At 41.3% G+C, this 25,358-nt stretch overlaps 1 protein-coding gene across 10 annotated transcripts in view; it reads left to right on the forward strand.

Annotated features, from left to right (window-relative positions):
- Aopep (aminopeptidase O (putative)) overlaps positions 1 to 25,358 on the forward strand; it is a 306,012-nt gene that overhangs the window by 20,284 nt on the left and 260,370 nt on the right. For all 10 annotated transcript variants that reach the window (XR_011704742.1, XR_011704744.1, XR_011704743.1 and 7 more), the window contains exon 2: positions 15,533 to 16,468. Coding sequence is in view for 4 of the 10 variants with exons in the window: in XM_071602504.1 (XP_071458605.1) it covers positions 15,672 to 16,468 (797 nt within the window). In the remaining 6 variants the exon portion in view is untranslated. The remainder of the gene's footprint in view (positions 1 to 15,532; positions 16,469 to 25,358) is intronic.

The following is a 25,358-nucleotide window of genomic DNA, read 5'->3' on the forward strand; positions in this document are numbered from 1 at the left end:
TAGGGCCTAAAATATGGATTGCTTTGAAGATAGTTCCCTGTATTAATGAAAAGATTGTATTCTGTTAACTGTTAACTATCTTTAGATAGCTATTCATGTTAAATCCACTTGATCTTTAGTGTAATTTAACTCTGATAATTCTTTGCTGATCTTTTGTCAGGAAGATAAATTTGTTGGCAAAAGTGAGGTATTGATATCACTCACTGTTAATGTATTGGGGTTTATCATTTCCTTTATGTCCTGTAGTGTTTGTTTTATGAAAGTGAGTGCTCTGAAGCTCTTTGCATATATATGTATATTTATAATGGTTATATCTTCTTGATGAATTGTCCCATTTATCAAAATGTACCTCTTTGTCTTTTCTGATTGATATTGGCCTGAAATTTATTTTGTTAGATATTAGTATAGCTATTCCTGCTTGCTTTTAGATTCCATTTGTTTAGAATATCGCTGTCCTTCATTTCACTTTCAGTCTGTATGTCTTTTCCAATGAGATGAGTTTCCTGCAGGAGGCAAACAATTGGGTCTTCTTTATTAATCCAGTCAGCTAGTCTGCGTATTTTAATTGGGAGTATGCAGATAATTTGCATTCAGAGTTTATTATCAAAAGAAATGTACTAGTTTTTGTCATTGTGTTGTTTTTCTTTTAATGGTTATGAATATTCTGTGCTTGTTTTCTCTCATTCATCATAGACGTTTGATGGTGTACTAAAATGATTGTGTTTGTTTCTTTCCTACTTATCATTTGCTTCACTACTTTTCAAATGGGGTTTCTTCTTTCCTGTGCTCTAGTGGTTGTGTTTATCTTGGGTTTAGAGTTCCTTTGAGTATCTTCTGTAATGCTGGTTTACTGGTTATTAATTCTTTTACTTTATTCTTATATTGGAAGATCTTTTTTCTTCTTTGCTGGATAATAGTAATCTAGGTTGGCAGTTATTTTCTTTTAGGTCTTGACATGCGTCATTCCATGCTCTCCTTGTATTGAATGCTTATGCTGAAAAATCTGCTGTTATTCTGATGACCTTTACCTTTATATGCGATTGGGTACTTCTCTCTTTCAGCTTTTCATATTCTTTCTTTGTTTTGTACTTTTGGCAGTTGGGATGTAAATGCCTCCAGTACCTGGATGTCCATATCATTCCTAAGATTAGGGAAATTTTTCAATGAATAGGTTTTCTATGCCATTAGTCTATAGTTTGACTCCCTCTTCTTATCCTCATATTCAAATGTTTGGTTTTTTAATGTTATCTCTGAGATCTTGTATGTTCTGTTCATGGTTTCTTATTTCTTTCTTTTTTATTGTCTGAATGTAACAGTTCATCCATCTTTTCCAGTGTGAGGGCCCTCTGATAGTTAATCTAGGTGTGCTGTAGGCAGTGGAGTATATGAAGTGTGCCTACTGGGTAACCTCCAGACTTATCTGCCATAGGTTTTGTGAAAGTGTGTGAAAGCAGCCTGAGTTAAGGCCTCTTGTGGGTGGAGTGATCTCGACAGTCATGTCGTTTCTCTCTGTGTTTGCTAAGCGGGGTGAATATCCAGTGTACGTCTTCAAGTGCCCTAGTCTGCACCTTCTTGGGGCCAGGTCATCAGCTAGAGGCTTTTGTTACCCCTATTCTTTTAGTTGCAGCATCTACTGAAGTTTGAACAAGACTAGGTTGTGGATGGAATAAGGTACAAGTTCTCTCATCTGAGCTGGGGTGGGGGGTAGCTCAGCAGCAAGCTCCCCCACCCAACCTGGTCAAAGTACTGGGCTCAATCCCTAGCACTACTCAATCCCTAGAAATAACCATGAGTCACAGCAACTTAAAAGTCAGCCAGAACCAGGCGCACTGTTGACATCCCAGCTCCTGGAAGGTGGAGGCGAAGCAGGGAGTCCCTGCCTCAAAATAAGAAATGAAAAGGGAGGGGCGTGGAGCTTAGTGTTAGAATGCCTCCGTGTTAGTCCCAGTACTTCAACAGAAAAAAAAATGCAAATCAGAAATAGACATACAATAAAAACCTTTTAAAAACAACAACTAGGGCTGGGGTTGTGGTTCACAGGTAGAGCACCTGCCTAGCATGTGTGAGGCACTGGGTTCGATCCTCAGCACCTCGTAAAGTAAAATGAAGACATTGTGTCCGCCTATAACTAAAAAATAAATATTTAAAAGAAGAAATCTATTAACAAAGAACATAGATTAAAAATTAAATGTTAATGAAAGTAAAATTAATGATACATTTCAAAAGGGAGAAGGCAAGAAGAGAATGAAAAAAAAAAGGGAAATAAAGATGAAAGAAGAAAAACATCAAGAATTAAAAAATATGTAAAATTAGGTGAAAGTATGAAAAAAATAACAAGGAAAAACAAAATAAACAACACAGAATAAAGCAAGCAAAAGCAGTCAACAATTCCCCGGGCCCCAGGTATGTGAAAGGGAGCGATGCCTTTCAGACCTCAGATTTTGGAACCTGTCAGCCAGGCGGGCCGAGCCCACCCACCTCGCGTACCAGCAGGGGCTTCGTGCAGTGGTGGTGGCAGGGCTGTGCCCCCTGGAGGCCTCTGCATGTGCATGGGTGGACGGGATGTGGCAACAGTAGGAGGCCCTGCTGGCCCCTCTGCCCCTTGGAGCCTGTGGATGGTCGGATTGCACTCCTGGACCTCCAGTCGTGCATGGGCCGAGTTACTAAGCCTGGCATGTAACCTGAAGGCCTCTGAGCAGCTGAAGGAAGGACTCTGTCCTGCCCTCTGCATTGGAGGGGAGCTGAGAGACCCCAGCCCGCCTGGCCGCTGTGCTGTGGGGGGCCGCCTTGGAGAGAATCCATACTCAGTTGGCCTCCTGCTCCCAGAGCTCGCCTCGCCTTACCAGTTTTGCATGGCAGCACCTTCCGCTTCCCTTGACTGGCGACCTGGTGTCCCACCCAGAGAGTTCTCAGCAGCTTTGTGTCACAACCAGTTCCTTAGGCCCAAACTGTCTGTCATGTGGGTGTCTGCTGAGAAGAGAAGAATCTGTTGGGTTTTGGAGATGTAAAGTGCTGGGGCTTCTTTTTAATCTCTCCAGCAGTAAGCCCAGACCAGGGGACCCTTCTTGGCACCATCTGAATATCCTGGGAAGCACTGAGAAGTGCCAACCCACTGCAGATGCCAAGCCTCCTGTCTGCTTGCGTTGTATTTACCTGGTGCTGGATTCAGGACTTGCTGAGGGTGCTAGGACTTGCTCACCTACAGCCTGGGGTAAAGGGTACTTCTCCAGCAGGCTACCAAAGTTCTTAACATTGGGTGCTTGTTCCCCTATTTCTAATAACCAGTATTTCTGGGTTGTTACCTGCTCAGACTATGATTGTACTCCAGGGTTTACCTATGACATCCCTCCCCCATGCAGCCATACCTTGTTGCTGTGGTTTAATCTAGTGCAGAAGCAGGGGAGTGCTGAGTGCCTCTAATCCACCATCTTCCTCATCTCTCAATGCACTAAAACAAACAAACAAACAACAACAACTGACAAATCAAGTTTTTTTGTCCCTGGATGATGGATGGGGAGTTGGCTGTATATGCATTGAATAAAATGACAAGAAATGATAGAGGAATCATCTACAAAGTTAGTCTTGATGGGGGAAATGTACCTGTAACAGGCTATGCCGAGATTTGCTTTGCTGTGTTCTATGGACATATTTTTAACAATTTTAATGCAGAAGGATTATTTTTTAGTTTAAAACATAAGCATTTCCAGCATAGATGTTCATTAACAGATGAATGGGTAAAGAAAATGTGGTATATATACACAGTGGAGTTTTAGTCACCATAAAGAAAAATGAATATGTCATTTGCAGGAAAATGAGTGGAACTTGAGATCATTATGTTAAGCAAAATGAGCCAGCCTCATATGGGGAAGATAAAGAGGAAGAAGGGAAAAAAAGGAGGAGGTCAGGGATTTCATGCAAATCAAAGGGATATCAGTCAAGGAAAGGGACCAGAGGGTGGGAGGTGGAGAGGGAGGGGGAAAATGTTGGGGAGTGATATTGGCCAAATTATATTGTTATATTGTGTGCATACATAAATATATAATGAAAAATCCCATCATTATGTAGGATTATAAGGTACTAGAAAAAAATGTGGAAAGAGGAAAAAAAATAGGTATTTCATGTGAAATTTTTAATTGATAGTGCCAGGAAGCAATCAATGTTGATTAAGACACATCTCCTAAGGAGGAATCAGGCATTGAAGTTCAGTAGGTGCGTGACCTGAAGTTCAGCCCCTTGATTGGTCAGCTTCTGTCGGTGGGTATAACTTCTTTGAAAATGGAGTCGAAATTTCACTTAACTGAAATGAGTTCTCCCAGGAATCCTTTTCTGAACAGTCAGTTGTAATTTAGTCTAAGTGGCACTCTTTACGGAACTGAAACATGCTTTACTTTGCAAGCAAGTAGCAATCAGAAGAATAAATTCTTTTTCTTTGAAATAGAGAAATCACTTCCAATCTGATCTTTGCATCCCCATGCCTGCTGATAATGTGAGCATGAACACATTAAGCATGAAAGAGGAATGGCATGTGTGCTCAGTTGTGATCAGGAGCGCTAGAGAACATACAAGCTAACACCAAGGTAGGTGCAGTCTGTCCTGTCACATCATGCTTACACAGAGTTCGGAGTAGGCTGATACTGGTGTGATTTCCAGTGTTCTCAGGGTAGACCTCTCCCCACCCTAGTCTAGTTATCATGTGTAAATCAAGCTGCAGTTGACAGGGATTTGCTTTCTTTATCCTGGAAAAGGTCTTTGAGTCAGACTCTGCTTTGGCCTCACTGTGTTGATCTTCATCACAAGCACTTTTATAATTCCCACATTTTTTTCTTCTTTTCATACACATATCTCAATAGGGTCTTTCATTACATGATTACAAATTGTATGCTTCGTGAAAGCAGTAAATTTAAAGAAAGATTATTTAAAATCTGAGGCCAGAGAGCATGGTTTCTCTTACTTAGAGTTTGGCTTAAAGATTGGTATTTAAGTTGGTATCATTCCACATGTGGTAATCCTGCAAAGTGCTACAAATTTTTATTTATAGTTAAGGGAATAAACCCAAATCCACTCTTCATTATGTTGTCTTGCATTATTTGCTCAGTGATAAATGACATTGATGTGTGGGTGCGAATTTTGCAATGAAAGACCCTATTGTAGCCTATGGGGCCGGGGCTGGGGTCCAGTCAACATCACGTTTTTAGAGGGATTTAAATTCAGAATGTCCTGGTCCTTGCAAATTTAAACATATAGCTTTATGTTGTTTTAACACTGTATTTTTACTCAAAGTAAAATAAAATAAAAAGGAATGAACAAAGAGGGAAAACTTAAGGTTGTAATGTTAGAAACCAAATAAAATGACTGAAGGCATATCCTAAACTCAAAGATTAAAATTGTACCAGAGATAATAGCAATCCTTTGAGTGGCCTGTTTCTGCTATTTAGAAATGACTTCAGCTTTGAAAATTTATTAACTGTTGGATGCCAGAGAACCAAATTAAAGAGATCTGAAGACAGGCTGAAAGAAAAATTCTGAGGGGCAGGGAAGTTGAATAGCTGCCTCAGCCTTTGAGGAAAAAGTAGTTCCATGTCATGTCAGTTTATCCAAACCAGTGTTCAGGAGAGTTTTTGAGGAAGGAAAGAGGTGGATATTTTGGAGGGTAGATTAGTCTTAGATTATATTTGTTTTGTTTTGAAATAGAAACATAATAAATAAGAGGGAATTTCAGTTTTGAATCAAGTAGTTCAGTGTCCACTCATCAGAAGTTTGGATAATTAAATCAGGAATCTACTAAAATGCCATTTTGCTAAGTACGAAATGAGGGATCTTCTAAAAAGTTAATAATTAAGTAAGATTTTAGGGGTAATATATCCGAAGCAAATGTGCCCTCCTCTCCCATTCATTCAGAACTGAAAAGAAAATCATTCCACAATTTTCTGGGTCCTTCATCATTTCTGATGAGAAGCCAGATGTCACTCTGACAGAAAGACAACTTTCAAATATGCTGTTGTTCCACATATGTACTGTGTCATTTTATCGTGGCTGCTTTTAAGATTTTTTTTAATCTTTGGTTTTCAGCAGTTTGATAATGGCGTACATAGATATGATTTCCTTTGTATTTATCCTGCTTGAGCTTGCTCACATTCTTGAGTCTTCAAATTTATAACTTACCAAATTTGGAGAATTTCAGCTATTTTAAAAATAATCTGTATCTTCTGGGATACTTTCAGAGGTTGCAGAGTTAGTATAGGGAGTTCCTACAGACTCATCGCCTGGCTTCCCCCAAGATTCACATATTATGTAATTAAGATGTACTTGTTAAACTACAAAAGTAATGATGGTACAATGCTATGAATTACAGTTTTTCTACTGATGTCCTCCTCTTTTTTTTTTTTCTTCCTGTTTTAGAATCCCATCTAGGATACCATATTGCATTTTATCATCGTATCTCCATTCTGTAAGTCTTTCAGACTTCACTTACTATTCACAGCCCTGACATTGTTGATGGGTGCTGAGCAGATGTTTTTCAGAATGTCCTTCAGTGTGAACTTGTCTGATATTTTCTCAGGTTTACATTGATTTAGGGACTATTATGGAGGCAAGGTGCCTTTCTCACTGCATTATATCTGGGGTAATGATAGCAATATGACTTATTTTTGGTGCTATTAAGCTTGATAATTTGGTTAAGTTTGTGTGTACCAGATTTCTGAACTATAAAATGAGTATTTTTTCCTATTCCCTATTTGTTGGGATCAAATCATTAAATCCAGCCAATACTCAAGGGGAGGAAGATTAATCCCTACCTCTTAGAAGAAGTAACATCTACATATATTATTTGAAATTTTTCCATAAGAAGATATATCTTCCAATTTCCTATATGATCATTTGTTTATATCACAATAGACTCATAGACATGTGTCTTATTCTTTGGGTTCTAACCCAGTACTACCATTATTTGTTTGCTTGCTTAGGCCAAACTAGCCATTAGCAGCTTTCCAGGCTGGTGCCTGTGGCCTTTCGAGGTGCCCTGTTCTTCCCCACTCTTTGCCTCTGTGATGCTCTAGGCTCTTCTTGTATTTTCCCTGCCCTAGTCCTATGGTCGGCCATTTTTCTAAGGGGGCCTAGTTCCTTTATTGGAAAATGGTATTTAGAAATCAAGACTTGGTGCTGGTTGTGCTCACTGCTGCTTCTTGCCTTTTTTTTTTTTTATTGGTATACTTTGCTACCTCATTCTTTTTGAACTGTTCTTTTTGGACTCCAGTTATATTCACATTAAATTTTTTAATTTTGTTCCAAAAATACCTGGGGTGCTTCATTCCTTTCAACATTTTTTTTCTGGTTTTCATACTGGATAATTTCTGTATAACTGTTTTCAAGTTCAGTTGCTCTTTCTTCTGTGATCTCTAGTCTACTATTGAAAACTACCAGTGAATTTTTAAATTTCATATTTATTTATTTATTTATTTAGTTTTCAGTGGACACAGCATCTTTATTTTTATTTTTATGTGGTGCTGAGGATCGAACCCAGCGCCCCGCGCATGCCAGACAAGCGCGCTACTGCTTGAGCCACATCCCCAGCCCAAATTTCATATATATTATTCTTCAATTGAGAATTTATTTTGCTTTTTTATTTTTAGTAATTCTGTTTCTCTTGTAAGTTTTCTTTTAGTTCATTTTATCATAGCGTTTATGTCCTTAATTTATAATAGTAATCACTGCTTTAAAATCCTTGTTTGCTTACTTAACTCAAGTTGGTCTTCATTGATTGCTTTTTCTCTGAGTATGGTTTATATTTTCTTGTTTCCTTTTATGCTTAATATTAGGATTGTGATCCATACTAGTAGAAACTCTGGGTTCTGTTCCTCGTAGGGACATAATGTTTTGCAGGTGATTAACTTTAATGAATTTGGACTTCTAGTAGTGCCTCCTCTATAGTGGGAAGTGATCAGAATCCCAGTTTAATTGGGCTGTTTGGCTACCTCATACATGAATAGCTTGGGGGTCAAAAAGAGATACCAAAATACAGTACAGTAATGTATTCAAAGTGCTAGGTAAAAAATAACTCTACACTTAGTTAAGTAATCAGTTAATAGTGAGAATTTAATGAAAGCATTGCAAACATGCAAGTGTTGGAAGAATTCACTCTTGTTGCTTCTGAAAGAAATGCTAAAGTGAAGAGGAAATTGAGGCATATGGTATTTTCCAAACATGGCCATAGCAATATCTCCCATCTCCCATGCTTTTCTACTCTGTGACTTACCACTTGCCCATCAAAAGGGGAGTCTCTTCCCCTCTCCTTGAATCTTCATTGCCTCATGATAGATTGTAGTGGAATTGATAACCACATTGACTTTCAAGGCCAGGCAAGAAGAGGCCATGCAGCTTTCAACTGTTGTTTAGGGATGCTTCCTCTGGGGGATGCCAGCTTCTATATCAGATGTCCAACTATTCTGAGATCCCCATATTGGAGAGACTTTGTATAGCCAATCTGGTTGTCAGAGTCTCTGGATAAGCCTGTCTTCTCATTGATTACCGGGAAGTGACATGGATGAATCCCCAAGCTATAGAAGAGTGGTGCCAGCTGAGTGTTGCCAGAATAGAACAAAATGGTTTCAGTTTAAAGCCACAAGTTAATTTGTTATGCAGCAACTGGAACAACACCGACCCAGAAGGAAGGAGTGGACGTGTGACCCAGTTGTAAGGAAGCTGATGAACATACTTGTAAATACATATAAATAAGTTACACTTGTAAATATTGGCTTTTTTTTTGGAGGGGGGGTACCGGGGATTGAACTCAGGGGCACTCGACCACTGAGCCACATCCCCAGCCCTATTTTGCATTTTATTTAAAGACAGGGTCTGAGTTAGTTAGTGCCTCGCTTTTGCTGAGGCTGGCTTTGAACTCGAGATCATCCTGCCTCAGCCTCCTGAGCCACTGGGATTATAGGCATGCACCACTGTGCACAGCTTAAAATATTGGCTTTTTAAAAATGCCGGATGGGGCTTCTTAAAAATAATGTGATACTAAGACATTAGCTACAGGAATATAGAAGTTGGTGTGGAGTAAGGAAGAAGAAAAACTGTTGATGAGTCTAAGGTGCTTATATTTTTTTGGAAGGCTTTTAGAGATTGACTTTAAGTAGGTATGTTAAAGAAAATAAATAGATTTTATAACTAACACTAGAAGGTAAAACAGGTGTGCAGTAAAAATTTCAACAAAAATCAGAAAAGAAAACCTTAAGAAAGAAGCAAAGAAAATCATGTAAATAGAAAACACAAAATAAGCTAGACATGGTGGCCCATGCCTGTGATCTCAGCTACTCAGGATGCTGAGGTAGGAGGATTGCAAGGTTGAGGCCATCCTGAGCAACTTAGTGAGACCCTTTCTCAAAAAAAAAAAAAGGTTAAGATGAGTGTCATTATAACTGTAATTGTGATAAATGTAGACAAATGAGTTTCAGTCAATAAATGTGATACTTATATTAAAAATCCAGCCAGTGCTGGGGATGTGGCTCAAGCGGTAGCGCACTCGCCTGGCATGCGCAGGATGCTGGGTTTGATCCTCAGCACCACATAAAAATAAAATAAAGATGTTGTGCCCACTGAAAAACTAAAAAATAAATATTAAAATTCTCTCTCTCTCTCTCTCTTAAAAAAAAAATCCAGCCAGATGTTATCTTTAAAAGATAATCTAGGCAAAACAACCCAGAAGGTTAAAAATAAAGGGATAGAAAAGATGTACTAGGAAAAAAAAAAAAAAACCTGAAAGAAAGTAGGCGTGACAACATTAATATCAGGTAAAATGGAATTTTTACGTCTTTTAACCACAGAAGTTGCATATGTGAACTGGGAGATGTGTACAAGGATGTTCAATGCAGCATTGTTTGTTATAATGAAAATTTTAAGAGAAATACCTTATCAATAGGTAAATAATAATATTGATAGATGGTAGAATATTCACATGGGACACTAAACAGCAGTTAAACAAACTACGTCTGTATCCATCAACATGGGTTTATTTCAATACTATTGACTAAGTTGCATAATAATGTCAATGTGATGTTTCTAAACCCAAAACAACAAATTTGGACTAAATTTCCTTTTAATCCTGAAGTTATTTTACTGAAATTATTTGATCACAGCAGTGAGCTGTGTTCCTGTGACTATATGCAGGTGAATTTCTGAGGAACTGTGCCCAGAAACAGTATATTTCAGCAAGTAAACTGGTTATGTCCAAGATATTTGATGTGTCCTAAAGAATGCACACACTTGATATAGAGAAAGCTGTCACCTCCGATCAAATAAATAGTCTGTAGAATAAAATATTTAGTAATTACTCAAAGTGTGTTCAATGCAATAGGATAAGCGTATATGCAAAAATTTCTCTTCCCCAAGTTGATTAGGAGAAAAAAGACGTGGAATAAAATGGTATAGGTGTATCCTGAGAAGAAGAAAGGAGTGATCTGGAGGAAGGTGTTTGTTAAATAGTAGCTTTCTACCAGACTGTAGAAATGACACAGCCAGACGTGTTACATAAGAGATGTTAAGGTCACAGATGTCTATTTCATGGCTATTTATTGAGAACCTACTGTGTACAGAGTACTCTGCTTAGCAGGGTTGTGAACACAAAATTGAATTGGGGGAGGGCCCAAGGAGTTCCTGGATTGCTGAAGGGTGGGGCACCTCTGAATTGAGGCAGATGAGTTAAGGGCCAGGAGGATGACATGCGTTGCTTCGTAAGCTGGAAGCGAGGGAAATTGTTTCTTAGAATGATTGGGATGTTTTCACAGAGGCTGCTTCAGTTTGGGGGCTTGAAAGTGGCAGAGTAGTTTCTTTTCTGAGCCATAGCTCTGTTTATTATTTGATCCTCCCCCAACCCATTAAGAAAAATGTTGCTGTACATTAATCCTTTCAAAGCATTTTAATGGTGTTGCTGAGACAATCATGTAAGCCTTTAAAAGACACCACATAGCACACTTGTTTTAGAGGCTGTGGTGGTTAGCCACTGGAACACTAACCATTGGTTTTGATAAAGAGGGGAGGGATTTTATATGTTATAGCTTATGACAGAGAATGGAAAACTGCTTCAGTGAGACACGCTGGCATTTTAAATTGGAGCACAATAATAGCCAAAAGTGCTGAAGTCAACGGACTGCTTAGAAATATGGTTACCATTTGCTGAGAGAGGCCTTTCAAGGTGGCCACAGACATGTGTTTGCAACCACAGTCAGTTCAGTTTTGCCCTAAATGTGGGACTGTGACCCTGATTGACGCCAGTGAGAGCTATGTACTTCCAGAGATAGGGGATTTAGGCTTCCAGAAATCCCAGACAAGTAGGAAATAGGTGAATAAGCCACATAATATACAAACCATAATGTAGGTTGGAAACCAGGCAGCAGTGACTGCTCTTCAAGTCTTCTGGGGCTGGATTAAAAAAATCCTCCTTTTCCTACCAAAGTTGAATTCTTCACGAGAAAAATTGATTACTAGTCTGCACAAATTGAAGAAAACAAAGAAGGTAGAATGCGAACATGCAAGAGTATCTTAGAGGTAACATCTGATTTACGACTTAGATGATATGAAGAGATAACCATGAAATCTAGAGGATGAAAATTCCAAGGAAGAGCATCAGCTAGAGGGAAAAGTTCTATTCCTCACAAACAGAAAGAGATGGGGTAACCTTGGGCACAGCGCTTTCCTTCTCTGGACTTCTTTGTTTTAAGTTGTAGAGGAGAGCTGCATGAGTGAGCCTGAAAATTTGTCCAGCTCCAAAGTTTAATGATATAAAGACTAGTTAAAATGGAAAGCAGAGGGATGGAAATGTAGTTCAGTGGTAGAACACTTGTCTAGCAAGTGTGTGATCCTGAGTTTGATCCTCACTGTCTCAAAATGTATAGATGAATAAATAAGCAAGCTACAGTGCCAAATGTAGCCTTTGTTTTTAAAGATGGTAACCCGAAGGCTGGGGGTGTAGTTCAATGGTAGAACTCTTCTTGCCTAGCAAGTAGGAGTTCAATCCCCAGTAAACCCCCCCCCCCAAAACAAAACAAAACAAAACAAAACAAAAAAAAACAACGGTTGGTCTTTGAATTGGATGGAATGGTGGAGAGAGAAAAATGTTAGCAAGAGGAAAAAAAAAATCAAATAAAACAAGGTTGTCAATTTGTAAGTTTAGTAAGTGGAAGGCGATGGTGTTGGGGGAATGGTTCTTTCCTGTTTCGGTCATTTTCTTCCGTGTTGAGGGAGTTCAATTAGAGTGACACTCCTGGTTTTGTGTCTTTATTTCACAAGGTGGCTTAATTTAATAAACTTGGGCATGTTCTGATCATCTCCTCCCCTTTGATTTTTAGGTAGCAATCCTTTCCACAGAGAGCTATTCTCCTGTACAATTTCAGCCCTTAAGTCTTACTTGGGGCAGTGGGGGGCGGTGATCTTTCCTCTCCTTGGAGCTCTGACCTGACCCAGATTGTCTGAAACCATCTGGGAACAGGGGATGCAATTTCCTGGTGTCTTTGGGTCTTGCAGTAAGCCATGTTCTCCAGTTTAGCTTTTATCAGTAGTGATGGTGATATTTTGGTCTCCCTTTGCCATGTCTTTACTATTTCTTGGTATGTTTGGAATTTGGTGGGAAGGAAGAGTGTTGTTTATTTGGCTCTCTCAAGACTCCAAAATTGGGTTCAGAGGGCAGGATTGGCTTGATGCAGAAGGGATGCTGTTCCCTCCAAATTAGGAGAAGGCAGTAGTTATGAACAACTGGAGATGCTTTGAGGTATGATGAAGTTTCAGAGATCATCTCAGTAAAGATCAAATAATCACCTGAGAACCAGTCAGCAAGCATGGAGCTGGAAAATGAGCAGAAGGAAAGACTCAGAATGGCCACAATGAAGTATGTAGCCAAGAATCTGCTAAGAGGACCAAAGAATAGCCAGTCAGGGTAACAAGGGCTGAATTGTTTAAAATATACTCCAGAGCTGGGCATGATGGTGTGTGCCTGCAGTCCTAGCTACTGCAGACACTGAGACAGGAGGATCACTGGAGCCCAGGAGTTTGGGGTCAGCCTGGGCAACTTAGCAAGACTCTTTCTCTCATAAATCAAAACAAAACAAAAACAGAAACCACACCACATAGCACACTTATTTTAGAGGCAGCAGTGGTTAGCCACTGGATAATGACAGGTTTTGGACACAGTGGGTTTGATAACAGCCTGGAAAGGATAGGCTTTAAGACAGCGAGCGTCACAGCATTGTTCTCTGCACCAGGCACAAAAGCAACAGACACTGTTCTGTAAAATATATTTTATTCTTAAAGTATATAAACTTTCAGAAATAAATGAAGGAATCTATTAGGGTTAGACAATTAATAATTACATCTATATTGGTATCAGTGCTAACCTAGTTTTCTTCAAATGTGATAAGTTTAGACAACCACTAAGGTTATGTGTGTGTATTTTCAGGCTTTTAAAAAAAATATATGTTTTTTTAAAAAAACTAGTCAACAGCTGTATATTAGCAATTCCAAACACCAGCAGGATGAAGTTTGAACATCATTGTTTCTCATTGCATGGATATAGTCAATGGCTTTATCAGAGGTTGTTATTAATTAATGGCAATTCAGTCACTTTCATTCAGAAAACAATATACCCTAGCTTATCCCCTGTGCCTGTTGACCCTTCTAGCACTAAGAGAAGTACCAGTTTTTTCCATAAATAAACTTCAAACTGTTCTTTTTTTGTGCGGGCGGGATCTGGGGGTTGCACTTAGGGGCACTTGACCACTGAGCTACATTCCCAGCTCAATTTTGTATTTTATTTAGAGACAAGGTCTCACTGAGTTGCTTAACGCCTTGCTGTTGATGAGGGTGGCTTTGAACTTGCAATCCTCCTGCTTCAGCCTCTCGAGCCGCTGGGATTACAGACATGGGCCACTGCACCTGGCTCAAACTGTTCTTCACTTCCCTGACTTCTCTGTACTCCTTTTGTGTTTAACATCATTACCGCATGCAGTTTGGTAGAGGAGCCAGTGTGGTCAATGAAGGATTCTGAGAGGCGGTTGCACTTGAACCAGGGTGTGGAAGGAGAACAGGATTTGGCAGATGGGATCCAGGAGCACTTCAGGTGCTTCTCAGTGGCAAGGTCTGGCAGGGCTGGAGTTACTTTAGGGATCGGAGTCTTAAGCAGGCCCTTTGGTTGGAGAACAGGGTGCAAAGGGAGTATCATCCCCATAACTGGAGAAGTAGCTTCAGTTAGATCATATCAGGCCACGGGAGGCTCCATTTTTTAAAGTTAAGTGAGATTTAGTGAGGAAATGTCTTTGTGAGAGGTAAAACCTAAAAATTCAATAGGGTTGTTTGCTGAAATGAGATTCTAGAAGGAAGGGAAATAAAAAGATTTAGTAGAGAGGCAGATAAAGTCAGAAGGGAAGTGAGGAGGAGTTAAAACAGAAGGGGGAGCACTCCAATTTGCTTGAAAGGTCAATGCAAGTAGTGTTGTTTTGTAGTTCACAGAAGAATGCCTCTTGATATTTAGAAATATAAAAATTGTTTTAAATATATCTACTCTGTCAGAATTTTCTTTTCTCCTGCCATTTGATTTTCATTTTTGGTAAAAGAATAAAAAAAGAACAGCTTACACTAAAAGAAATTAGGTGCACATCAGGGACTGAATAATTTCAAATAATTTCTCTTTCAGCTGCATTGCTATTATATAATAAGAATACATTTTGATTCAGAACTTTTATGAAGAACTTGTACACTTTATTGCAACATCTGTTTCTGTGTTTTAATTTCTCTCCTTCCTTTTATAGGTATTTGCATACTATTTTTTTTCAAATGAGAAGACCTTTTGTTTGCCACAAAAAGGCTATTATCCAGAATGTTAATGGGTTTTCAGCTATTAAGATGTAATGATATACCTTGAGTATTTAACTATAAATTTGAAAAATCTCCATGAACAATCTCAAAGGAATACTTAGAATGCACTCTTGGTAAATTGGCTCATTTTCCTGTAATTTACTGGAAGTGCTGATATGAGAGCAGTCCTAATGTGAAAAGTACATTAATCCCTGGAGTTACATTGTATGTATTAAATTATTACTCTCAAAGAATAAAATGTATGAGTCCATTTAGCCCTCATTCACACTTGTTACTTAGAATCACAGTAGAGAAACAATCACTTATCTTTTGATGCACAAAATTAGAAATGATACATTTAATATCTTCTAAAACAAGAAGCACAGTGATGATCAGTTATGATTTTGCATAACAATTGCTCTTTTTCAAAACAAGGACTTTTTTAGTGAGGAACACAATTCTTTCAGCTTTGTGGAGGCCCATTTCATTCCATTGGTAATTGAAATATTTTTAGAAACCCATAGCGCAGCTTCTTTCATGTCAGTCAAAAAGCTTAGTGTGCCTTCTAGCCATGAGTACCTGCCACGCTGGGGGATTGTTAGGGATGGTAGTCAACTCGCAGGAGCAGCGGTTTGCAGAAGCGTTTAGGATCTTATTTGGAATTTTACCTTATTGTCTTTTTCTTCTTTGCCAGGAGACTGAAAGTTGTGGAAGCATAACTTGTGGCATAGGTGTCTTTTGAGGAAGCAGCCATTTATGATTCTGGAAGATTAAGGCAAGAGAGGAAGCCCCATCTGAGATTTTAACCAACCTTTCAAACAGCAGACTACACCATGGACACGAAGCTGGACCCTTCCAGAGATGATCTGCCTCTTATGGCCAACACCAGCCACATGCTTGTGAAGCACTATGTGCTGGATTTAGACGTGAACTTTGAAAGTCAGACCATTGAGGGCACCATAGTGCTTTTCTTTGAGGATGGAAACCAAGTCAAGAAACAAACTAGTTCCACCGAGGAAACCTGCCAGTTGGAGTCAAGTGAAGCCTGCACATTTAGGGCACCTGAGCCCTGCCATATTCCTGCAACAAATGCAAGGACCGTAGCATCTAAATTGGGATATAATGATTTTGCAATCTGTGATAAAGGTGAAAAAGATACTTTTGATAAAGATGGTAACCATGACAACCAGGAACAGGCTTCTGGTATCTCTAGCTCAGAGTACTGCTGTGACACAAGGAACCATGGGAGAGAGGGTTTTTTGCTGGTGTTGGACTGTTGTGATTTGTCTGTGTTAAAGGTCGAGGAGGTGGATGTTGCTGCTGTGCCAGGTATTGAAAAATTTACAAGGTCTTCCAAGCTCTCAGTTATTTCTGAGGAGCTCAGGAATGAGGTTGTTGGTGAACTTGTGACTCTGCCTGCGGATCGTTGGAGGGAGCAGCTGGATTATTATGCTCGCTGTGGCCAGGCTCCTGGCTGTGGGGAACTGTTCTTTGACACTGATACTTGGAGCTTACAGATCAGGAAGCCAGGGGCTTTGACGGCTTCTGATTTCCCTCATGCCATCAGGATATGGTACAAGACCAAACCCGAGGGGCGGTCAGTTGCTTGGACCTCAGACCAGAGTGGCAGGTAGGTTATCTGAGCACTCCACAGTCGCAGTAATCTTGCACACTTCAGGGGTGCTCTCAGACAAGGGACCAGTTCTGTGGAGATGCTCTCACTTCTTCTGTGACATTACCCAGGTAGCCACAAATCCTAGACACACAGAAAAACAAGTAAATTCTCAGGTAAACTGAATCTTAATAGGATTACCTCCTATAAGTCAGGATGAAAAGATTATTAAGCTCTGGCATTTTGGAGTAAGGCGATTGAAAGGCAAGCTTAATGATGAGACTCTGAGCCTACCTCCTGGTTGAGATCACTGTGACTCTCAGTGGAGTCGATGGGAATGAGTCTCCGAGCAAGTATTTTTTCAAAATTCCTTCACAGTGCCCCTAAGAGAATATAAATGGCTGTGAAATTGAGTCAGTGCAAAGCTGGGCAAAGTGCTGTCCAATAAAACCAGCTCTGCTTTGTGACTTTCATACTGTACCTCTCCTTGGGCAGCCGTGCCTCCCTGGACTCTGTCAGTTGTCCTTTGATGTGAGCCCCCAAAGAACTTGAAAGATCTGTTTCTGAGGAGTGAAATAGTCTGTCCTGCTGAGGCAGGGTGCTGCCTCTCTGGCGCCATTCCTGGTATTTGGCACGAGGAAGCTCCCTATTCTTTAGTGCAGAGAAAGGCTTGATGCGGCTTCCTTTTCCAGGGGAGGCATTTAGGCAGCCATTTGTTCTTTTCTTATGGCTCTTTCTCCAACATCCTCTAAATTTTAGAATTAAGAATGTCTAAATCAAGCTTAGATTCCTCATTATTTTACCTATTTTTTTTTTTTTTTGCTAATGTACTGCCAATCATTTCAGAGCTTGGGAGGAGGGATGCCGAGTTTGAGAGCCTTCTTTACAGTTTTGGGAGCAGGGCTCTCCTGCAATTGTTACATCGCTCCTCAGCTTCCCCCCAGCCCTCTCATACTTCTTAGATTTTTTTTTTTAAGTATTACTTTGACTTTGAGCTATAATTATCCCATTCTTTGCCTCTAATCTTACCTCCTGCTCTGGTCCCTAGCCCTCTGAGAATGAGTTCTCTTCCTGTCTTGTTCTGCTAGTCTGAGACAGCCTTTGGGAAATTGCAGAGTTGAGACAAACTTACATCAGTACCAATCATAGTGATTGATTTATGGAATAAGTTATTGGAATTTCTTTGGAGACCAGGAGGGAAAGAAAAGAAATAGGTGTTCAGATTTGTTTGAAATTATTAAAATTGTGATTTTCAGTAAGATTTAAGTATATACATCTTTGAATATTTAACTAGGAAATTGTAGTTTTTACAATCACAGATCTTTTTGAGAAAAACATTAGAGAAATTGCAACTGAGGGACATTTGACTCGGTATCTGATCGTATTCTTCAACACTATCAAGAGCAGCTTGAACAAGCAAAGTCTAAGAACTTGTCAGTCGGGAGGAGCCTGAGGAGAAGTGATGATCAGAAGTGCTGGAGCGTCCTGAGATGGCAAAGGGCAGACAGGGAAGACGGAGGAGGTCTGAAAGCAGCATGCACTCCAGTCACCAGTCATGTTCGCTCTTGTGGCAACTAAGATACTAATGACAGGAGAAACTGGGTATTATCTTAAAAAACATCTAACGCTGTTCCAAAACAAAGTTTATTAAAAAAAAAAAACCCTCAGATTTAGAAAAGTCACCATCTTTCTCTCCAGAGACCCCCTTTGTAAGATCTGTCCTCCCACTTTTATCAATAAGTGCAGCGTTCTCTGGAGAAGAATCAATATTTTAAAATTATAAAAGAGCAGTTATCTTCTAAGTAATTCTCAATAATTTTTCTTCCCCATTATTATTCTAGCTCTAAAATGAAGTACCTGGAAGTAGTGCACTCCGTCTGCCTGTCTTGGTCTAGCCACTTTGCAGTTGTGCCAACTCTTGAACCTCAAGGTCCCTTGCCTCTGTCCTCAGATCCTGGACTGTAGGTGACATTTGAGTGACTGGCAGAGGAAACATGGATAACAATCTGTTACAACACACTTCTTGGAAAAGGTGTTTACTGTTATGTGCTCTGTGGACTTGTGTGTCCTTTAAAAATATTGTGAAGAAAGCAAGAACAGGGTTAGGAGTATGTAAAGGTGTTCTTGCAGAGCTAGAAAGGAACAGGGCTTAATATCTTTTTTATTCTAATTCCTAAATACACCCAAGAAAATACTTTTAAAATGGAAATTACTAAGTTCATGTGTTTTCTTCATTTTCATTGCATTTCTTACATTTTCCCCATTTCACTGAATAAATGGTATTTATTTTTAATTATTTTAAATTTAATACCTTTATTTTATTTATTTATTCTTATGTGGTGCTGAAAATCAAACCCAGTGCCTCACACATGCTAGGCAAGCACTCTGCCACTGAGCTCAACTACAGACCCTAAAATGGTATTTAAAACCAAAGCCTTCTTTCCATAACCCACTCCCTTTCCCCTTAGGATCTTGAGGGTGGTTGGGGAAGCGCCTCATAGTCTAGTAGGTCTGGGCTTAGCTGATGACATCAGTGAATGAGGGTCAAATAGAAGGGAATTGGGCTCAATCTAGGAAATCTATTAGGAAAAGTACAATTATTTGAATTGCCTTGCAGGATAAGAAAACTAACTGGGGAAGCACATTATATAGTAAAAGTAATATTAAAATTTAAACTTTTCTAAAGCACCGTGGTATTCTTGATTTAGACTAGGCCAGCCAGGATGAAGTTGGCAAAATACGACTTTTTTCTTTGTTATATTTATTGCTCAGCCATTGGAACAAGAAAGCAGTACACTTTTGGAGTATTTTTAGTTTGACATCAAAAACAGATGTTAAACATGCCCCTCCCCCACACACTGTGAATTAACTTCATTATTTTGTATCTCACTGTAAAGGAAAGTTTTAGAATTAAAAGAATGAGCAGAAGAGGCTTCCAAAGAGATTTCAGGAATAAAGGAAACGTTTCTACAATTAGTGCCTTTTTTTTTTCTTGCTTCAAGAAACCAATACAAAATTCATGAGAACTAAAGTGGAAATACAGGTTAATTCTGTGATATTATCATATAATTGCAAAGAAGGAGTCAGTAATTCCAAACTTGAAAATGTTTGAAAGGGCTCATGTTTTGGCCTCCTTCTCCCACGTCCTCTATGTATGGCTGCATAGCCCAGAATCCTAGGCCCTAAGGAGAAAAGATGGCAAGGGACTGTCTTAGCTAAACAGAGTGCCCCAACATCAAACGGGCAGTCGAACAGCAGATGATGATAACAGGCAGCGGCGTGCATGACCAGGAGTGGAGGGCGCTGAGGAGACCTGGGAGGTGAGAGCGTAGCTCAGGACTTGAGACAAGTCACTTTTCATCTCAGAGCCTACTTTCCTCGAATGTTCCAGGAAAGGATCTCCAAATGTTTTCTGCGTATATGATCCTATGAGAGCTACCGTAGATGCAAAGCTGGATCCCTGCTGATGAAGGGGCTTCCAGTTGACAAATACGGTCTTTGCCTTTATAGGCAGCTTGCCTGTCTTGTACCCTTAAACACCTCCATAAAGAAGTGGTTGAATTCTGGCTTAGAGCCACTCCAGTCCTGTCCATATCAAAGTCGTGTCCTCTGTGGACCTGCTGTAGAGTCAGTATGATGGGTGAATTCTGATTTTTGTGTTTGTGCCATGAAGTAGAAAGGTAATAAGGAAAGGGTGTGGGTGTCGGGGGGTGGAGAGAGAAATTGTGTCATAGTTGACTTGTCCTATCCCAGTATTTTTGGCTTCTTGGTTTTTGTGGCATAAAAAAGCAAGAAGTTTTTACTTACCTCCAGTGGAGACTGTAATCTAGTTTGAATGAGAACATGGGGTTGTAAAAAAGATTGGGCACAAATAGAACAAATTGAAAAAGACTGGAGAAGGCCTGAGACTTCGTAATCCTGGGAAGCTTTTAAAAGATTCTGACTGATTTGCCCTGTATGTGGCTCCTGGCCAAGCCCTAGAGACCAGGCCTCACTTTTGGAAGGATCCCATCAAGCCCCACGACACACATGGACCCTGCAGGCTCATCACCCCCTGCTGCTTCTCCCAGCAGCCTGTCCCCAGTACTTGAACTGTGATCACCAGCCTCTGAAAAGGGGTGTCTCGATGGAAAGTAGTGGAATTTAACAACTATTTTGAACTTTTTTCCTGACTGCAAAAAGACAAATGCACATAGCTCTCAACTGAAAAGAAAGAATATAATGTGCTTCGAATGAATCCCCTACAGGCTCCTTTCTAGCAAGGTCCTTAGGATCGCTTACCTTGGAGGCACGGTCAGTGTGGCTGGGTTTCCTTTGGCCACTTGGTGAACACAGGCATTTAACAAGAAGCTGAAGCAATTGTTACTGTACAGGTTCTTTCAGGTTAGAAGTTCTTTAATGGCAGCAAGCCATGGACCTGCCTCTCCAGCCATCTTACCATGTTTCCCTCTTCTTTATGATTTCCACTGTTCTTATTCCCAACTGCAGTGAACCTGGGCTGCCCAGGGGTCTCCCTCATGGGTGGATTTCCCAGGGCATGTGAGATGAGCCCTGGTGAGAGAGCATTTTCCTTTGCGTGCTAGAAGGAGTTATTCGGTCTGGAAATAATGATGTTAGAAGCATCAGAGAATTCCAGGCTGGCGCCTGCACATCTCTCCCACAAGCCTTTTAGCAACAGAGCCGAGGTGCAAGGCTGTGCATGTTGAATAAACACAGCTGCATTTATTTCAATGATTACACATTCAGATACTGCGCAGCCTGTTTATAAATGCACATTGATTTTCCTCCCCTCTGGGTGAGGGGCCAGGGAAGCAGGGAATCAGCTTGCATATGCAGTGGGTCTCCTTTGAATGTGTGCATGATGGAAGCCATCTTTCCTCTGGAGTCACTACATAGGATGTATAATCGCGTGACTCTGTGAAGACCCCATGTTTACCTATCCTCTGTCTCTGGCAGTGGCCCCAAATTCCGCCAGGATTTATCCACAGGATGAAGCTTTCATCTCTGTTAAAAGAGAGTTACCTAACTTTAAATTGTTTTCAGTATTTGCACTATGACGTGAGACATGCAGAAGGATACCAGGCTGTAAAAGATCAAAGGCTTTTGGTTATAAAGAATCTAAGCCCTGGCACTTGGTTTGGGCATGTTGGGAAGGGAGGAGTGAGCCGTAGCTGAGAAGGAGGGAAAGGCCTGGGAAGGAGGAGGCTGGGATCACAAAGAGACTGCCTTTTCAAGAAGCCAGTGCCTAGGGCCTCCCTCTATCTGTGGAAACATTCCAACAAAAAGCAATTGAGTCTTACTTTAGACATGGGTGTGTTTGTGGGTGTGGCTTTTAAGACTGGTGGCTGGATCTACAGTTTCAGAGCTGTAGCTCTAGATACCAAGGGGGAAGCCAGAAAGAAAACACTTTGACTTTTAACAGAAATGGACTCCAGCAGTGTAAAGGGTAGGATAGGAAAAAAAAAAAAATAGTGAGGATGAGGCGATGTTGGAAGCAGTGCTTCCTTAGGGCCTAACTGGGTCACTAACCCCTTGATGGGAGAGTTTAGTTACCCAGGCAACAAAATGGCTGAAAGAGCCTTCACGAGAATGACAGAAGAAATCTGGACAAAATTCTAGAACAAAATGTTCTGAACTAGATTGCGAGAGGGGACATAATTCAAAATTGGGAAGGGAAGAACGTGGGCAGCATGTGGGTTTTCAATCTACACTATGAAAGGATCCCCCCCATCCTTGCTGGCACATGACTTGGCACGGATAGTGCGCTGCATGAGTGTCATTCCTAGACTCTCTGGGTTAGGTCTGAGTGTAGACACTTGGTCCCATTTTTGGACACCCCACTGTTTGGGATTAACAACACGTAGTCTCCATATCCATAAATTGACCTCTGCTGGGGGATGTGTAAAGCCCTTTGTAAACAGATTACAGAGTGAGGTACCCTTTATCTTTTCCCTCCCTGCCCCTTCCTGAGTTCCCGTGTTTAGTAGCTTTACCATCCATCTCATCACTTGGGCCAGAAACCTCAGAACCTTCTGTGCTTATTATAACTGCATAATGAATTGTTCCAAAATTGATCAGCCTGAAACAGCCAACATTGCTGTCTCACCTAGTGTCTGAGGAGCCTAGTGTCTGTCCTGGAGCAGGCTAGCTGGTGCTTCTAGCTCAAGCCCTCCTACAGGCTGCAGAGAGCGGTCAGATGGGCCTGCAGGCATCTCAAGGCCTGAGCGAGATGGGAAATTCTTTCCACGTTCAGTCACATGGTCGTTGCAGGCTCAGTTTCTGACTGTTGACCAGAGGTCTCCATTCCTCTCACCATGTGGGCCCCTCCCCTTGGCTGCCTGAGTGTCCTCAGGACTTGGCAACCAGATTCCCATAGGGCAAATGGTGAGAGGGAGAGAGAGAAAAAGAGAACCCCAAAGACAAAAGCCACTTATCTCAGCGATAAGATGAGATGGCCATCACTTCTGCCATATCCTATTGGTCTCAGAGCTACCAAATCCTTCCCTTCCTTCTGTGCAGTAGTCCTCAGATGTGACTCATCTCAGATCTGATGGCTTCTTCAAGGAAGAGGTGTGGAGGCTGCTGGAGGCCCTGGAGCCTGGGGCACAGGTGGAGTGTAGGGTGTGCCCTGGCCTGGCCTGCCAGCCTCCTAGGGAGGAAAAGAACAATGTGTTGGCAGGCCAGTCTCAGGGAGGGTTTGTTCCCAGTGCAGGGCAGAGAGTCACCCAGGTATGGAGAGCCCAGATGCTTTCAGACTAGGCCTACTAAGCACCTTGGGACTTCAGACTACCAGGTGGGGTCAGGCCTCTTGGTGCATGAGGCCGAGATGGTCTTAGGAGAGCCCTAGGCAAGGGTGCTTCACTTCTCTGTGACTGTACAGGACTCACTCCACAAGGGTACTGAGACTGGAAGGGGCTTCCTAGAACTCTTGAACCAGAAATGTTAGGAGTGCATTCTGCTTCTGTGAGAAAGAAGGCCCTGTTTCTCAGTGTCTGCTGCTGTCAGAGGACACAGGAGTTGTACAGCCACTTGGCCATGATAGTACGTCCCCTATTCACTGCTCATTCTTCTCCTTCTGGGGACCCTTCTCTCGTGGGCTTTGGGGAAAAAGAAAAACACCTAATAAGCAGAATTTTCCAAATGAGGTATGGCTGGACACCACCTACCTGAGCTGCTCTGGGATCCCTCCTCCTATTACTGCCCCACTTGGGAGGAGGTGAGAACTAGCAGCTTCTCCTCTTATTAGGAACTTAAACAGCCTGAGGCTGGACAGTTAACTAAGGTTAAGCCAATTAACCAAGGACCCAAGGGGACAAGAGTGGGAGCTCAGAACTCGCTGAAATTGATGGGAGAATCTGGGGCCTTATATGAAAATTTGCTCCTTATTCTTGGAACAATAAACTTGAGATCAAGAATTATATACTTACTAGCCAGAATAGATGATCAAGGTCACCTGCCTGCCCTCCCCTTCCTCATTTTACCCATGACAGAAAGGTGAAGGGACCTGCCTGCAGTCTCATAGTACATTGGCCAGCTAACCTGAATGGATTTTCTGACTGCCTTTGGAACTGCGTGTCTGGTGTGCACACCTGTGGGTAAGCGCACGCACACTGCATCTCCTGCTCACTCTTGAGACCACTTTCTGCTCTCAGTGGGATCGTCCCTGGATGAAGGGACTTCATTTCCCAGGCACTTCTCTTCTGGGTTCCTGCAAGGTTTGGCCAATGGGGAGCAGTGGTAGAAGATTTAAGAGCTGGAGTTGGCAAGTAACTAGCAATCTCTTCCTTTCTCCCTGCATCTGTGTGACCATGTCTCCTCTGTGGTTCTGGCTCCCTCTGGACAGTCTTCTGTAACTTTGGCTTCTGCCAGGTGCCCCTGTTGCTGTGGCCTGGTGACACAGCTCCTCCACGCAGAGGAAGAGTCACTGCTGCTCACCGCTGGAGCTGGTCTCAGGCTTGCTTTGCTGTGCCTGGTGGCTTCTCAGCCCTGGTGTCATTTGTGGGTCCAATTTCTTATATTGTTATCTCTCTTTAGGAGGATCCAGCAGGGTTCTCTTGTCCTTACTGGGTCCTGACCCACAGAGTAGGGCCATCATTCCGTGTGTTCCTGTGCATGGTAGGAACGGGCAAGTGTCCAATGATAATGTTGTTAATGGAAAGAAAACCAGTTTATCAAAAAGAAGTTGTGCTGTTTCCTCTCTGTTCACTCACACCATAAATTAAACTGATTAAGACAGCATCATATTTGTCATAAATTCTCGAAAACAAAAAGTGGTAAAATTTTCCTAAGGTGGTTTCCCCAAGGAGTCAATCTTGTACTTTCTGCTCTGCCATTTAAAAGAATGAATTCCTTTGATGCTGCAGGTCCTTTCCACCGCTCAGCCATGGAAGGGCCCTTCTCGGTTTGGGCGGGTTTCTGTTTTTTTGGTTGTAGCAGAGTCTTGCCTTCATCCGTTGGTTTCATAGGCTTGCTGGTAACAGCTTTGTACGCTTGGCCTTCCCATCACAAGCCTGGTTATCGGGACCCACAGTCCTGTTTACATGCCAGCCCCTGTTCTTGGCCTTCCCACAAGGATTCCCACAAGGCTTCCATTGGAGAAGGTGGTTTCTAAGGTTGGGTTATCTGCCCGCCAGCACTGGATTTGAGACCACCAGCTTGTTTTTCCAAGCATTAATATCTCAGTGATCTCCAAACATATTTTCTTTTCCAGAACACTTTCCAAAAAGTGTATAAGAATGTTGGTAAAACTTTTTTCTTTTGAAGGCATAAGAGCCTAAGGGGAGGGGCAAGGGTATATGTACTTGGCAGACTTGTATCTAAAACTTGTTTCCAAAAAATATTTTTCTCCTTAAAAAAAATCCTCTTTACATATTTAAGTAATTCATTTGGGAGAAATAACCACTCAGCT

This window comes from Marmota flaviventris, chromosome 16 (assembly GCF_047511675.1).
Source record: "Marmota flaviventris isolate mMarFla1 chromosome 16, mMarFla1.hap1, whole genome shotgun sequence".
In the NCBI taxonomy this organism is placed as follows: domain Eukaryota; kingdom Metazoa; phylum Chordata; class Mammalia; order Rodentia; family Sciuridae; genus Marmota; species Marmota flaviventris.